We start from the raw sequence: 16,434 nt of genomic DNA on the forward strand, positions 1-16,434 counted from the left end.
AGGGGAGGATTCCCCAGGACTATAGTGTCCATTACTATCTACCAGCTCAGAGGGGGGGATTCACCACCAGGACTATAGGGTCTACTACTATCTACCAGCTCAGAGGGGAGGACCAGGACCATAGGTTCTACTACTGTGGGAACCACTCCTCTCCTCAGACCACCAGACATGGGATAAGAGGTGATGGTATGCAGACACTCAGAATAATCTGGCAACATTTCTGTTAGACGAGTTCCAGACATGAATCAAAGAGAACAGCTTCTTAGAAGGAAGGATGAGGCCGTTCTTTGGTCGTAGATACCGGTGGAACGTTCTCTTATCAACCGTGTTAAAAGACGTTCTCATCACTCTCTCTCTCGCTCTCTGTGCACTCAGTGCCTTCTTCACTGTGCTCTGATGTCCCAATATCTCTACAGCATTCCTGTCAACACAGATAATGCAGAGAAAGGTTTTCCCATGCTCTCCTCCCCTCCTTTTCTATCCACTCCTCGACTCTTCTCATACCAGCAATATGCAGCAGCAGGAATCAAGGCCACCTGATTAACAGTTGGAAGAAGGCCCAGGTCTAGAGAGAAGATGAGAGGAGAAGGGCGGAGAAGAGGCCCAGGTCTAGAGAGAAGATGAGAGGAGAAGGGCGGAGAAGAGGCCCAGGTCTAGAGAGAAGATGAGAGGAGAAGGGCGGGGAAGAGGCCCAGGTCTAGAGAGAAGATGAGAGGAGAAGGGCGGAGAAGAGGCCCAGGTCTAGAGAGAAGATGAGAGGAGAAGGGCGGAGAAGAGGCCCAGGTCTAGAGAGAAGATGAGAGGAGAAGGGTGGGGAAGAGGCCCAGGTCTAGAGAGAAGATGAGAGGAAAAGGGCGGGAGAAGAGGCCCAGGTCTAGAGAGAAGATGAGAGGAGAAGGGCGGGAGAAGAGGCCCAGGTCTAGAGAGAAGATGAGAGGAGAAGGGCGGAGAAGAGGCCCAGGTCTAGAGAGAAGATGAGAGGAGAAGGGCGGAGAAGAGGCCCAGGTCTAGAGAGAAGGTGAGAGGAGGAGAGAGGATGAGAGGAGAAGGGTGGGGAAGAGGCCCAGGTCTAGAGAGAAGATGAGAGGAGAAGGGTGGGAGAAGAGGCCCAGGTCTAGAGAGAAGATGAGAGGAGAAGGGCGGAGAAGAGGCCCAGGTCTAGAGAGAAGATGAGAGGAGAAGGGCGGAGAAGAGGCCCAGGTCTAGAGAGAAGATGAGAGGAGAAGGGCGGAGAAGAGGCCCAGGTCTAGAAAGAAGATGAGAGGAGAAGGGCGGAGAAGAGGCCCAGGTCTAGAGAGAAGATGAGAGGAGAAGGGCGGAGAAGAGGCCCAGGTCTAGAGAGAAGGTGAGAGGAGAAGGGCGGAGAAGAGGCCCAGGTCTAGAGAGAAGGTGAGAGGAGAAGGGCGGAGAAGAGACCCAGGTCTAGAGAGAAGGTGAGAGGAGAAGGGCGGAGAAGAGGCCCAGGTCTAGAGAGAAGGTGAGAGAAGTGCAGAGAAGAGGCGTAATGTGTATGCCCTCCTCTGGTTTTACATTTTAGTCATTTAACAGGCACTCTCATCCAGAGAGACTTACAGGGTCAATTAGGGTTAAGTGCCTTTCTCAAGGGCACATGAACAGATGTTTTACCTAGTTGGCTGAGCATTTGAACCAGCAACCTTTCGGGTAAGCTCCTTGCCACCCATAGATCTGTCACTTTCAGCCTTGCGCTACCACATAGCAGTTTTATCACTCTCTGTCTTCCTGCTGTTAACAGAACAACAGAACCAACACCTCTGTCAGGGTGGCAAGGATGGATCAATTACAGTTGTACAGGTCTACCATTTTGCAGACTGTCTTATCCAGAGTGACTTTAATAACATCAGAGATGTACAGGTCTACCATTTAGCAGACTGTCTTATCCAGAGAGACTTTAATAACATCAGAGATGTACAGGTCTACCATTTAGCAGACTGTCTTATCCAGAGAGACTTTAATAACATCAGAGATGTACAGGTCTACCATTTAGCAGACTGTCTTATCCAGAGAGACTTACAGTCAGCAAAATAAATGTTCTGCAAAATGTGGCAAAATATTCTGCGAAAGAAACTTCTTCCTGCCCAAAACTATATGTTTCCTGCTAGGTGATTTGTTTGATAAATTACTTTGGTAATTCAACTCATGGCTCTATCCTAGCTGCTGCAGGGATTTGCAGGTCTATAGTCTAACAGGACATGATCAGTAATAACATCAGAGATGTGCAGGTCTACAGTCTGACAGGATCTGATCAGTAATCACATCAGAGATGTACAGGTCTAGGAACTAAACAACAACTCCAGGAGGATAGAGAAGGAGAGAACTAAACAACTCCAGGAGGACAGAGAAGGAGATAACTAAACAACTCCAGGAGGACAGAGAAGGAGAGAACTAAACAACAACTCCAGGAGGACAGAGAAGGAGAGAACTAAACAACAACTCCAGGAGGACAGAGAAGGAGAGAACTAAACAACAACTCCAGGAGGACAGAGAAGGAGAGAACTAAACAACAACTCCAGGAGGACAGAGAAGGAGAGAACTAAACAACAACTCCAGGAGGACAGAGAAGGAGAGAACTAAACAACTCCAGGAGGACAGAGAAGGAGAGAACTAAACAACTCCAGGAGGACAGATAAGGAGAGAACTAAACAACTCCAGGAGGACAGAGAAGGAGATAACTAAACAACTCCAGGAGGACAGAGACGGAGAGAACTAAACAACAACTCCAGGAGGACAGAGAAGGAGAGAACTAAACAACAACTCCAGGAGGACAGAGAAGGAGAGAACTAAACAACTCCAGGAGGACAGAGAAGGAGAGAACTAAACAACAACTCCAGGAGGACAGAGAAGGAGAGAACTAAACAACAACTCCAGGAGGACAGAGAAGGAGAGAACTAAACAACAACTCCAGGAGGACAGAGAAGGAGAGAACTAAAAACAACTCCAGGAGGACAGAGAAGGAGAGAACTAAACAACTCCAGGAGGACAGAGAAGGAGAGAACTAAACAACTCCAGGAGGACAGAGAAGGAGAGAACTAAACAACTCCAGGAGGACAGAGAAGGAGAGAACTAAACAACAACTCCAGGAGGACAGAGAAGGAGAGAACTAAACAACTGAACTGAACCACAACGTGTTCATGTTCTTCTAAGTGTCTGACAAAGTGCTGTGGTCTGATGACCTCCTATAAAACCCCCTGGGTTTTACCACCTGAAATGACAGTTTCCATCCCTGATTGATAATAGTTTGATGAGAGATGAACTTTAGTTTTCCAGCTATTGAAGTCCAAGAAGTAAAAGTAGGTCTTCACTGATACCGTTTACAGAGCTGCGTCAGCTAAAAGTCAACTATTTCAGGAATGTTCAGAAACAAATGTCAGCACATTTCAATACCTACTGTAGCCCTACACACCCCCCGTTGGGCCCGTTCCTCATTCTCAACAGATGTTCTGCTCTTTTCCTGCCTATCAATATGCTGATGCATTGAATTTAGCTGGGAAGAATCTACATGGATGGCTTTCCTGCTTCTTAAACCATTTTATTCCCCTGTGTCCATAAAAACCACTAAGGGTTTGTAGTCAGCAAAAAGAAAACCAGATGTACTTGTATGAACTACCTGAAGGGAAATGTAACTTCTCCCTATGAACTACCTGAAGGGAAATGTAACTTCTCCCTCTGAACTACCTGAAGGGAAATGTAACTTCTCCCTCTGAACTACCTGAAGGGAAATGTAACTTCTCCCTCTGAACTACCTGAAGGGAAATGTAACTTCTCCCTCTGAACTACCTGAAGGGAAATGTAACTTCTCCCTCTGAACTACCTGAAGGGAAATGTAACTTCTCCCTCTGAACTACCTGAAGGGAAATGTAACTTCTCCCTCAGAACTCTCCTCTGAACCTGAAGGGAAATGTAACTTCTCCTCTGAACTACCTGAAGGGAAATGTACTTCTCCCCTGAAAGAAGGAAATGTAACTTCTCCCTCTGAACTACCTGAAGGGAAATGTAACTTCTCCCTCTGAACTACCTGAAGGGAAATGTAACTTCTCCCTCTGAACTACCTGACGGGAAATGTAACTTCTCCCTATGAACTACCTGAAGGGAAATGTAACTTCTCCCTCTGAAAGACCTCAGGAGGAGTGTCAACTTTCAGAACAGAATAGAGAACACTGAGGCTCAGTGTTAACAATCTGTCCATCCTGCTGGCCTCAGAGTTCCAGAACCCAGAGTTCCAGAACCCAGAGCTCCAGAACCCAGAGTTCCAGAACCCAGAGTTCCATTTGCAGGCAACATTCCGAAGGATTCAAGTTGAAAAAGCATTTGCATACAACGTAAAGTGAAACCACGTTTCCCTCTAATGGCCCTGTTCTATTATCACTAGGGTTAATATAAACCCCAGGGGTTCCTCTGCTCCTCTTTCAGACAGCTGTACACCCCCACTGCCAGAGCTCCCACCCAGCTCCCACCAAGCTCCGACCCAGCTCCCAAGCAGCTCTGTTTGGGGTTAGAATAACTGTTTCCCTTCCTCTGACAATGTCAGTGAGATAGCAAGCTGACGAGAACAGAAAAACCCCACACTATCATATTTCAACAAAATGGGTTCCTTTTCCAGGATCACTTCATGTCACATTTCAACAGAACGGGTTCGTTTTCCAGGATCACTTCATGCCTTTTGATTCCAGCAGCATGTGGTGCCCAGATGTCCTCCTCTCTAAATTCATAGTATCAAGAAGAGAATAAGTCAAGAAGTCTAACTGGAAAATAAAACAGTGACTTATAGAGAACGGAGGAGGAAGGTTGGAATGGAAAAGAACATTCCCACGGCCTTTGGGAGTTCCCTCCTCCCGCGCTCCCTCCCTCCTGTATGTGTGAGCGTGTAGCCTACAATTTGTCTGGCAGCTCCTGTCTTTCTGCCTCTTGGTGTAAGCACGTCTATATTCCGTGAAAGCGTGGCCAACTGGCTATATCTGTAGCCGGAGTCCCCGCTGCGCCAGGCCTTGGCCATAGAAATAGAAGGACTAGATGAGAATCCCCTTTCAAGGCGACCATATTGTGTGTTGTAGTTATTCTATGTGTATGGCCTCTCCTCTCTGTGTGTCTCTAGACTGCAGGGTGGGGGGCTTCTACAGCACTGTTGGACCAACAGTGTGGAGATGTGGGCAGCAGAGATCAATGCCTCCACGGGGGACGGGCCTGAACCAGGCCACCCAGCAGAGCTGCTCCTCAGCCCCCGCTCTCCCCTCCCCTGCACCTCCTCTCCCCAAGCACAGTGGTGGAGGCTTTATGAGAGTTAGTCAAGCCACACCATACCCTCTCCCTGTCCATCCCCTCCTAAGGATAAAGTTAGGACCAACACTGAAATAACTAACCTCATGGTAAGAGGACCTCCATGGTGAACGAGTTGGGCCTCAAGTAACCCTGAATAACTGGCACCCTTTCTGATCATCTAGAATGTTTTAACAGTAAGTTTACTGGTTGGTATGTGGATGACCATGTGACCTCGGCCCTCCCTCCCTCCACTGTGACTTCACTAAAAGACAGAGTAGAGGGAGATGACTCTGTTGATCCAGGGTGGTGACGGTCACTAGTGATGGTCATTAGTACAGAGACCTGTGGGGTTTCCCCTCCCTCCCTCCACTGTGACTTCACTAAAAGACAGCGTAGAGGGAGATGACTCTCCACTAGTGATGGTCATTAGTACAGAGACCTGTGGGGTTTCCCCTCCCTCCCTCCCTCCCTCCACTGTGACTCCCTCTCCCTCCCTCCCTCCCTCCCTCCCCCTCCCTCCCTCCCTCCCTCCCTAGTCCCTGAACAGAAGCATCATTAATGGGTGGCTGTATTGTTCCTTGGCTGTCTGAGGTCATGGTGCTCTGGTCTGACTGGGGTCTGAATGGTCTGGCTGGGCTTTACTCAAGCTGAGGGGTTTTAATTAACCTAACAACCACTCCAGGCAATCAGATACAGGGTTCTTTCATTACATCCTACATATACAACTGCACTGTGTTTCTCCACTGTGGATACTTACTGTAGGCCTACACAGTCATGAACCTGCAGCTCTAATGTGTTTAGAAATACCAGTTCTGAGCCAGAGGATGAGCTTTTGCATGTTCACCTTTAGCTAACATAAATATGTCAGATGTCACTCAGACGTTTACTGTCTTCCAGCTCTTTATCTCCGCCAATAGCCTCCAGCTTCTATGATCAACACAGATCCTACTATATCAGTTTGCCGTTCTGATCGATTCATGAAATATGATGCTTAAAGACTCCATAAACCACCAGAGGAAGAAACTGTCCGTTCCTTGTTGAATGTCATCTCTTCTCTTCTCAGTCAGTGAAGATGCACTAAAGACCCCCCGTCACAGTGCGTTGGTCAACCTCAACACAAGTGTCTTGGAGCAGCTGAACCCAGAAGTCGTTTGAACGTAGCTCCCCTGTCTTCCTCCATTGTAGGGTTATGAAGAGAGGTTGATGAAGACAGCTTTGAACTAGTAGCATTAAGGAGCCGTTGACATTGACTGCTAATCTCCATGGCTCAAGTCCATTTAGATGGCTCAATTTAGATGGCTCAAGTCCATTTAGATGGCTCAATTTAGATGGCTCAAGTCCATTTAGATGGCTCAAGTCCATGTAGATGCCTCAAGTCCATTTAGATGGCTCCTCAAAGAAACCAACAAAGGTACACGTTTCAATGTTGATAAAGTGTCTCATCTGCTGTTTTTCAGTCTTCAATTAAAAGCCGCAGAATTCCTGAAATGATTTAACTTTACATGTCACTCTGATACTTTACGGAGGTCATGTCAATGATTGAATCAGGAGCAGGTTATAGTGGTTTAGAACAGAGAGAGGCCTGTTGTGATGCTGTGGGTTACAACAGGTCTAGCTAACACTGGGAACTCACTGAGATGCACTGAGATATTGATCATTACAACCACACATTGTTGAACACTGGGCAAACTGTTCACTGTTCCTATAGCTTTGGATCCCTGGAATTTGAAATTAACTCATTGCCTGTGTCCCAAGTGGCACCCTATGCCCTACATAGTGTGATATGAGCTCTATGAGCTCTATGAGCTCCGGTCAGAAGTAGTGCTCTATATAGGGAATAGGGTGCCATTTGGGAACCAAGCATGGTTAAAGCTGTGTTGTCGTAAAGGGAATCACAGCCTAAGAATCAATCCCTGGAACCGGGAGCACTCAATTGAATTACGATGCTTCTGGCTGCTAGGGGATGATGTCATAATTTAGTCTGTTTACTCCTGGCAGTAAACCATGTGCTGTTTGGGTCTAAACTCCAGAAGAAAAACTGAATAGAAGCTCTATAATGTTTCTCTGAGCTCTAGAAGGAACTGTCAAACTGAATGGAAGCTGTAGAACTGTCAAACTGAATAGAAGCTCTATAATGTTTGTCTGAGCTCGAGAAGGAACTATCAAACTGAATGGAAGCTGTAGAATGTTTATCTGAGCTCTAGAAGGAACTGTCAAAGTGAATGGAAGCTGTAGAATGTTTGTCTGAGCTCTAGAAGGAACTGTCAAACTGAATGGAAGCTGAAGAATGTTTGTCTGAGCTCTAGAAGGAACTGTCAAACTGAATGGAAGCTGAAGAATGTTTGTCTGAGCTCTAGAAGGAGCTGTCAAACTGAATGGAAGCTGTAGAATGTTTATCTGAGCTCTAGAAGGAACTGTCAAACTGAATGGAAGCTGTAGAATGTTTCTCTGAGCTCTAGAAGGAACTGTCAAACTGAATAAAAGCTCTATAATGTTTGTCTGAGCTCTAGAAGGAACTGTCAAACTGAATGGAAGCTGAAGAATGTTTGTCTGAGCTCTAGAAGGAACTGTCAAACTGAATGGAAGCTGTAGAATGTTTGTCTAGGAGGAGCTCAAACTGAATGGAAGCTGTAGAATGTTTGTCTGAGGAAGGAGCTGTCAAACTGAATGGAAGCTGTAGAATGTTTGTCTGAGCTCTAGAAGGAACTGTCAAACTGAATGGAAGCTGTAGAATGTTTGTCTGAGCTCTAGAAGGAACTGTCAAACTGAATGGAAGCTGTAGAATGTTTGTCTGAGCTCTAGAAGGAGCTGTCAAACTGAATGGAAGCTGTAGAATGTTTGTCTGAGCTCTAGAAGGAACTGTCAAACTGAATGGAAGCTGTAGAATGTTTGTCTGAGCTCTAGAAGGAACTGTCAAACTGAATGGAAGCTGAAGAATGTTTGTCTGAGCTCTAGAAGGAACTGTCAAACTGAATGGAAGCTGTAGAATGTTTGTCTGAGCTCTAGGAGGAGCTGTCAAACTGAATGGAAGCTGTAGAATGTTTGTCTGAGCTCTAGAAGGAGCTGTCAAACTGAATGGAAGCTGTAGAATGTTTGTCTGAGCTCTAGAAGGAGCTGTCAAACTGAATGGAAGCTGTAGAATGTTTGTCTGAGCTCTAGAAGGAACTGTCAAACTGAATGGAAGCTGTAGAATGTTTGTCTGAGCTCTAGAAGGAGCTGTCAAACTGAATGGAAGCTGTAGAATGTTTGTCTGAGCTCTAGAAGGAACTGTCAAACTGAATGGAAGCTGTAGAATGTTTGTCTGAGCTCTAGAAGGAGCTGTCAAACTGAATGGAAGCTGTAGAATGTTTGTCTGAGCTCTAGAAGGTCAAACTGTCAAACTGAATGGAAGCTGTAGAATGTTTGTCTGAGCTCTAGAAGGAACTGTCAAACTGAATGGAAGCTGTAGAATGTTTGTCTGAGCTCTAGAAGGAACTGTCAAACTGAATGGAAGCTGTCAAACTGAATGTTTGTCTGAGCTCTAGAAGGAACTGTCAAACTGTCAAACTGAATGGAAGCTGGAATGCTGTAGAAACTGTCAAACTGAATGGAAGCTGTCTGAATGTTTGTCTGAGCTCTAGAAGGAACTGTCAAACTGAATGGAAGCTGTCTGAGAAGTTTGTCTGAGCTCTAGAAGGAACTGTCAAACTGAATGGAAGCTGTAGAATGTTTGTCTGAGCTCTAGAAGGAACTGTCAAACTGAATGGAAGCTGTAGAATGTTTGTCTGAGCTCTAGAAGGAACTGTCAAACTGAATGGAAGCTGTAGAATGTTTGTCTGAGCTCTAGAAGGAACTGTCAAACTGAATGGAAGCTGTAGAATGTTTGTCTGAGCTCTCTGTCAAACTGAATGGAAGCTGTAGAATGTTTGTCAAACTGAAGGAAGTCAAACTGGAATGTTTGTCTGCTCTAGGAACTGTCAAACTGAATGGAAGCTGTCAAACTGAATGGAAGCTGTAGAATGTTTGTCTGAGCTCTAGGAGGAACTGTCAAACTGAATGGAAGCTGTAGAATGTTTGTCTGAGCTCTAGGAGGAACTGTCAAACTGAATGGAAGCTGTAGAATGTTTGTCTGAGCTCTAGAAGGAACTGTCAAACTGAATGGAAGCTGTAGAATGTTTGTCTGAGCTCTAGAAGGAGCTGTCAAACAAGTCAGTTTCTATGTGTCATTTAAGTTGCGTAATTGAATATGGGCCCTTTTATTAGGCCCATATCGGCCCTAGTCCCAAATGGCACCCTATTCCCACTTCTTTTGACCAGAGCCTACGTGTGCCATTTGGGACTCTCCCTATGACTCAGGACTATACTTTATATGGGGTGTTTGATTACACCAAGGTGGTGTTTAGATTGTATTGAGTTGGTAGTCAGCTGTTAGAGTGATACATTCCTCAGTTCACACTCATCACACCGTGAGGAGAGACTTCCAGCTTCATTATAACTTTATTATAGCTTTATTGGCCCAATGAAAATGTGTTTTATTTTCACCTTGAACAGGATATACATTCATAAACACATTCCATTGGATACCCATAGTGTCTGCACATTCATGGTACAGTTTTTCAGAACTACTGTAGGTCTATATTCACCAACCACATGCGCCACAGTGAATGGTCACTACTTTAATTAACTTAACTACAGGCACTGATTACTTTAACTAATTGTTACCATTGTGTGGCGTAGGCCTATTTCTATTCTGTGTGTGTGTGTCTCTCTCTCTCTCTGTGTATGTATGTGTGTGTGTGCTTGCGTTGATGTGTGTGTGTGTGTGTGTGTGTGTGTGTGTGTGTGTGTGTGTGTGTGTGTGTCTCTCTCTCTCTCTGTGTATGTATGTGTGTGTGTGCCGTTGATGTGTGTGTGTGTGTGTGTGTGTGTGTGTGTGTGTGTGTGCTTGTGTCCATGTGTGTGTGTGTGTGTGTGTGTGTGTGTGTGTGTGTGTGTGTGTGTGTGTGCTTATGTCCATGTGTGTGTGTGTGTGTGTGTGTGTGTGTGTGTGTGTGTGTGTGTGTGTGTGTGTGTGTGTGTGTGTGTGTGTGTGTGTTTAAATCCATGCTAATCAATCTGGTTATTTTTTCCACTCAGCACAATGGCCATATGTCCATCTAATCATAGTGTTGCGTGTTATCTTAGAGGTGTGTTCATAGACACTGCATGCATTAGTCCTCCAATAGCTATGTGAAGAGATGTAGAGGCCAGCGAACATAATATTCTAAACGGAGATTTTCTTCCCTGACAGCCTTGAGGTTTTGTTTGATGTTCTTTGTGAGTCTCTAAAAATAACGGTGTTTCTCAGAAACCCATTAATCGACCAGACAACCTATGACATATGTATGTGTTATAGACTGAATAGTAGCCTAGAAATGAAAATGGGATACAAAATAAATTAAATTAAATAGATGGGCTCAATTAAATGGCAAATGATGAATTATTTTAGTAGTATATACATAATTCGTTTATATTCTGATCAGTTAACGTTATTAAGTGTATGAGACGTTATTACGTTTATGTACCTGTACCACTCCAGTCCCTTGTCATAGTTCCGATCAAAGAAATGCGGCTCGGCCCCAACAGCTCTAATGTCGGGATGCACGCGGAGGAACTCCAGCAGCGCCCGTGTGCCTCCCTTCTTCACCCCAATGATGATCGCCTGGGGCAACTTCTTACTCTCCACCGGCCCTGACTCGTTGAAGAGACTTGACACGACATTATTATCCAACGTCCTCTGCTCGCTTCGAATCTCATCCCAGTCCTCCCCTCCTCTGCTGTCCAAATCACTCTCATTATTTAACACGTCCCTGGATGATGCGCCGAATAACGGATCTAAAGAATCTAACGGAATCTTCTTGGTGTTCGGATTCCAAGTCCCCTTCGTTTTGGAGTCGGGGTTGAGTTCTGTTAGGGTCAACTGTTTCGAGATGTTGTGAATGTTTACTGCTGGCTGTACTGACCATCAGACTTGGCATGGTTGAACAGTATCCGACGCAGCAATATATCATATACATCCACAGGGACAACATGATGCAGAAAACAAATAGTTTATTCTTCACAGGGGATGATGAGACCAAATGCAGGTTCTGATATATTGGGCTATATTCCATAGGACAGTCGGGCGAGACGAGTCATAATCCAAAAACGCATATTGGCTAAAGTTATTCGCTCCTCTTCCACTGCAAAAATCCTGGTGAAATTGACATAATTCCACAACTTGCCTATACGCTGCTTATAACGGACTTCTTATTATTTAGTGATGAATGAATCTAATTTCCAGCTCCATTCATACGCAATTCCAAACGAAACGAAAAGATACTCGGGTCAGGTGTGTCCGCGCCCTGTGCGTAAAAACAAAGTATCGGTGGTTGTCTCCCATCACTTGGCCAACAGGCGTGTGAGCGAGAGGGAGCGCACTACGGCGAATAGATGAGTAGGCTACATCCCATTCATCCCGTTTAGGCTTGGGACGTATGATTGACACTAGAGCCGACCAATCCTAGAAGACTGTGGTGAGAGATAATTATCTGTTGCTTTATTTCCAATGAGGAGTTATAGGCCAATAAACCCTTCACACATAATGGCTACGTGCGTAATAGTCACCTTATAATATTGATTGCTGATTATAACTGTGCTATAAGTGTTTCGTGTTTAATATTTAAAACTTGAAAATATGATAGACTTTTTTTACATAAAATAATTTTAAAAATCTACATTTCAATTGTTATTTCTTTACTTTAACAGGCTGGAATTGTTGAAGGAAATCAATTTATGTCACTGGCTGAAATGCAAAAGGCAAATATTATGATAGCGTTTTAAACATCCTTTTATAAACCCCAAACATATGGATAACATGACAGCATCAACACAACATCTGTTTACTGCCAGTGGAATTAGCGTCAGAATATCTACCGCTAGAACAAGTGCTTTTCTGCATGACCAGACGAGACAATAGTCTTATGCGGAGAGATCAGCACGAGCACACGACGTTCTGAAAGGACTTGGCACGACGCGGGCAGATGTCCTGAATCTCCTGCGGTTCCAGGCTGAATGGCTAGTTTGTAAAGTTGCATTCTTTCACTGCGCAAAAGCGATAGGGTGTCACGGGTTGTAACTACTCGACTTAAGGCGGTTTCTGTACCCTCCTGCCAGCCGGTAGTCAAGATGCGCGTGTAATGTACAGTATAACAAGTATAGGCTACAAGTGGTGTGTGTGCAAGCCCACGTGCCAGCGCCAGTGAGTCTGTCTGTGTCTGTGAGTGTGTGTGTGTGTGTGTGCTTGCGTTGATGTGTGTGTGTGCTTGCGTTGATGTGTGTGTGTGTGTGTGTGTGTGTGTGTGTGTGTTCCTCTTATTGTGTGTGTGGGCCAGGGAAGGTCAGGGGGCAGCCATTGTGTTCAGATGGATTATGAAGATTACTGAAGAGCTTGCCATGTCAGTCTGTCTCACCAGAACCACCACAATGACACTGTAATCCCCTTATCTCATCACATACACTCACACACAAGGCTAGATATGGGGAGGGTTTGTGTGTCCTTGTGTGCATGCGTGTGATCTGTGTTTATCTGAATCCATACACCCAGGCATGTTCCAACAGAAAACCCATTTTCTTCAGGAAGTTGGAAACAGTTTTCTCAGCAGGCCTACTGGAGATGACTTTGACTGTTATAAAGCACGAGTCAGACAGTTATATGGTATATGTTTGATAATGGCCCCCAAAAAATGGGTTAATGGAGTTGTAGTCATTTACATCTTCCATCAGATTACAGTAAATGGACACATTAAAGGAGTCCTGGTCCTTCACATCTTCCATCAGATTACAGTAAGTGGACACATTAAAGGAGTCCTGTTCCTTCACATCTTCAGATTACATTAAATGGACACAGAAAAGGTGTCCTGGTCATTTACATCTCCAGATTACAGTAAATCAAATCAAATCAAATCAAATTTTATTTGTCACATACACATGGTTAGCAGATGTTAATGCGAGTGTAGCGAAATGCTTGTGCTTCTAGTTCCGACAATGCAGTAATAACGAAGAAGTAATCTAACTAACAATTCCAAAAAACTACTGTCTTATACACAGTGTAAGGGGATAAAGAATATGTACATAAGGATATATGAATGAGTGATGGTACAGAGCAGCATAGGCAAGATACAGTAGATGATATCGAGTACAGTATATACATATGAGATGAGTATGTAAACCAAGTGGCATAGTTAAAGTGGCTAGTGATACATGTATTACATAAGGATGCAGTCGATGATATAGAGTACAGTATCTACGTATGCATATGAGATGAATAATGTAGGGTAAGTAACATTATATAAGGTAGCATTGTTTAAAGTGGCTAGTGATATATTTACATCATTTCCCATCAATTCCCATTATTAAAGTGGCTGGAGTAGAGTCAGTGTCATTGACAGTGTGTTGGCAGTAGCCACTCAATGTTAGTGGTGGCTGTTTAACAGTCTGATGGCCTTGAGATAGAAGCTGTTTTTCAGTCTCTCGGTCCCAGCTTTGATGCACCTGTACTGACCTCGCCTTCTGGATGACAGCGGGGTGAACAGGCAGTGGCTCGGGTGGTTGATGTCCTTGATGATCTTTATGGCCTTCCTGTAGCATCGGGTGGTGTAGGTGTCCTGGAGGGCAGGTAGTTTGCCCCCGGTGATGCGTTGTGCAGACCTCACTACCCTCTGGAGAGCCTTACGGTTGAGGGCGGTGCAGTTGCCATACCAGGCGGTGATACAGCCCGCCAGGATGCTCTCGATTGTGCATCTGTAGAAGTTTGTGAGTGCTTTTGGTGACAAGCCGAATTTCTTCAGCCTCCTGAGGTTGAAGAGGCGCTGCTGCGCCTTCCTCACGATGCTGTCTGTGTGAGTGGACCAATTCAGTTTGTCTGTGATGTGTATGCCGAGGAACTTAAAACTTGCTACCCTCTCCACTACTGTTCCATCGATGTGGATGGGGGGTGTTCCCTCTGCTGTTTCCTGAAGTCCACAATCATCTCCTTAGTTTTGTTGACGTTGAGTGTGAGGTTATTTTCCTGACACCACACTCCGAGGGCCCTCACCTCCTCCCTGTAGGCCGTCTCGTCGTTGTTGGTAATCAAGCCTACCACTGTTGTGTCGTCCGCAAACTTGATGATTGAGTTGGAGGCGTGCGTGGCCACGCAGTCGTGGGTGAACAGGGAGTACAGGAGAGGGCTCAGAACGCACCCTTGTGGGGCCCCAGTGTTGAGGATCAGCGGGGAGGAGATGTTGTTGCCTACCCTACAGTAAGTGGACACATTAAAGGTGTCCTGGTCCTTTACATCTCCAGATTACAGTAAATGGACACATTAAAGGTGTCCTGGTCCTTTACATCTCCAGATTACATTAAATGGACACAGAAAAGTTGTCCTGGTCCTTTACATCTCCAGATTACAGTAAATGGACACATTAAAGGTGTCCTGGTCCTTTACATCTCCAGATTACATTAAATGGACACAGAAAACATCTCCAGATTACAGTAAGTGGACACATTAAAGGTGTCCTGGTCCTTTACATCTCCAGATTACAGTAAATGGACACATTAAAGGTGTCCTGGTCCTTTACATCTCCAGATTACATTAAATGGACACAGAAAAGGTGTCCTGGTCCTTTACATCTCCAGATTACAGTAAATGGACACATTAAAGGTGTCCTGGTCCTTTACATCTCCAGATTACAGTAAATGGACACATTAAAGGTGTCCTGGTCCTTTACATCTCCAGATTACAGTAAATGGACACATTAAAGGTGTCCTGGTCCTTTACATCTACAGATTACAGTAACTGTAGCGTGTTAACACGTAACTGTACTTCTTCTCTTCTCTCACCTGTTCATATCAGTCACCATCACACACACAAGAAAACGTCATCAACTCATAAACTACAAGTACATGAATGGTCCTCTCAAGACCTCATGGAGGTAGAGGTGGGGTACCGGTGGAGGTGGAGGTGGGGTACCGGTGGAGGTGGACGAAGACCAAGAACAAGGAGAGTAATCTCTGATGAAATTCGGGTGACTGTGGTGGACCATGTGGCCAACCATGGTTTGACTTTGAGAGAGGCTGGGCAGAGAGTGCAGCCCAATCTGGGCATCCATCAGCCGAATGTTCCAAAATGAGAACAGATTCTCCACCGGTACCCCACCTCCACCTCCACCGGTACCCCACCTCCACCTCCACCGGTACCCCACCCCCACCTCCACGGTACCCCACCCCCCACCTCCACCGGTACCCCACCCCCACCTCCACCTCTACCTCCACCAGTACCCCCCCCACCTCCACCTCTACCTCCACCAGTACCCCACCTCTACCTGTAATGCAGACATTGGACCTCTCCACTACTTTTACTACTTGACACTAAAGCACAGTAAAGACTGTAGATTCCAATACATACTGTAAGTATAAACAAAGTCAGTGTTTCATGTATGTATGAAATTTTATTTTTTATTTTACCTTAACTTAACCAGGCAAGTCAGTTAAGAACAAATTCTTATTTTCAATGACAGCCTAGGAACAGTTGGTTAACTGCCTGTTCAGGGGCAGAACAACAGATTAGTACCTTGTCAACTCGGAGGTTTGAACTTGCAACCTTCCGGTTCTTAATCCAACTCTCTAACCACTAGGCTACCCTGCCGCCCCGGTAAGTAAGGTAAATAGGGGAGCTATACTACTTTGTAACATGTTTATCTTGTATACTGTATTACTGTAGTGTTTACTGTACTGGATGCTATTTTGTGTTTGTAGAACTGAAAGACGACAACCACGTGGTGGTAGAACACGTCTGTTTACAGACCGACAGGAAGCTGCCATTGTGCAAATGGTAGATGAAAATAATACCATAAAACTGTGGGAATATGTAAAATATTCAATTTAGCGAAGACGAGGAGGAGGGGAAGGAACATCATTGGTCAACGGGCCATCATTGAGGTACCCGGCCAGCGCGGGGAAATATCATCATATGTGCAGCTATGAGTCACAATGGGGTACTTTACCGCCATGCTACCCTTGGACCATACAACACTGCCCATCTTAATTTCCTGAACAACTTACATTACAATCTTTTTCAGCCAGAGCAGAGGGGGCCAGGTGATCCTGAGCAGAGAGGACCAG

At 45.2% G+C, this 16,434-nt stretch overlaps 1 protein-coding gene across 1 annotated transcript in view; it reads right to left on the minus strand.

The window, feature by feature from the left end:
- The window catches only part of LOC112241724 (heparan sulfate glucosamine 3-O-sulfotransferase 3B1-like), a 19,213-nt gene extending 7,508 nt beyond the window's left edge, over positions 1-11,705 (minus strand). The window contains exons 1-2 of the mRNA XM_042313983.1: positions 11,256-11,705; positions 10,818-11,173 (exon numbers count right to left, since the gene is read on the minus strand). Of these exons, the coding sequence (XP_042169917.1) occupies positions 10,818-11,173; positions 11,256-11,405 (506 nt within the window). The 5' untranslated portion in view covers positions 11,406-11,705. The remainder of the gene's footprint in view (positions 1-10,817; positions 11,174-11,255) is intronic.
- Between the last annotated feature and the right edge of the window lie 4,729 nt (positions 11,706-16,434).

The sequence above is a fragment of the Oncorhynchus tshawytscha genome, unplaced genomic scaffold, assembly GCF_018296145.1.
Source record: "Oncorhynchus tshawytscha isolate Ot180627B unplaced genomic scaffold, Otsh_v2.0 Un_contig_2738_pilon_pilon, whole genome shotgun sequence".
In the NCBI taxonomy this organism is placed as follows: domain Eukaryota; kingdom Metazoa; phylum Chordata; class Actinopteri; order Salmoniformes; family Salmonidae; genus Oncorhynchus; species Oncorhynchus tshawytscha.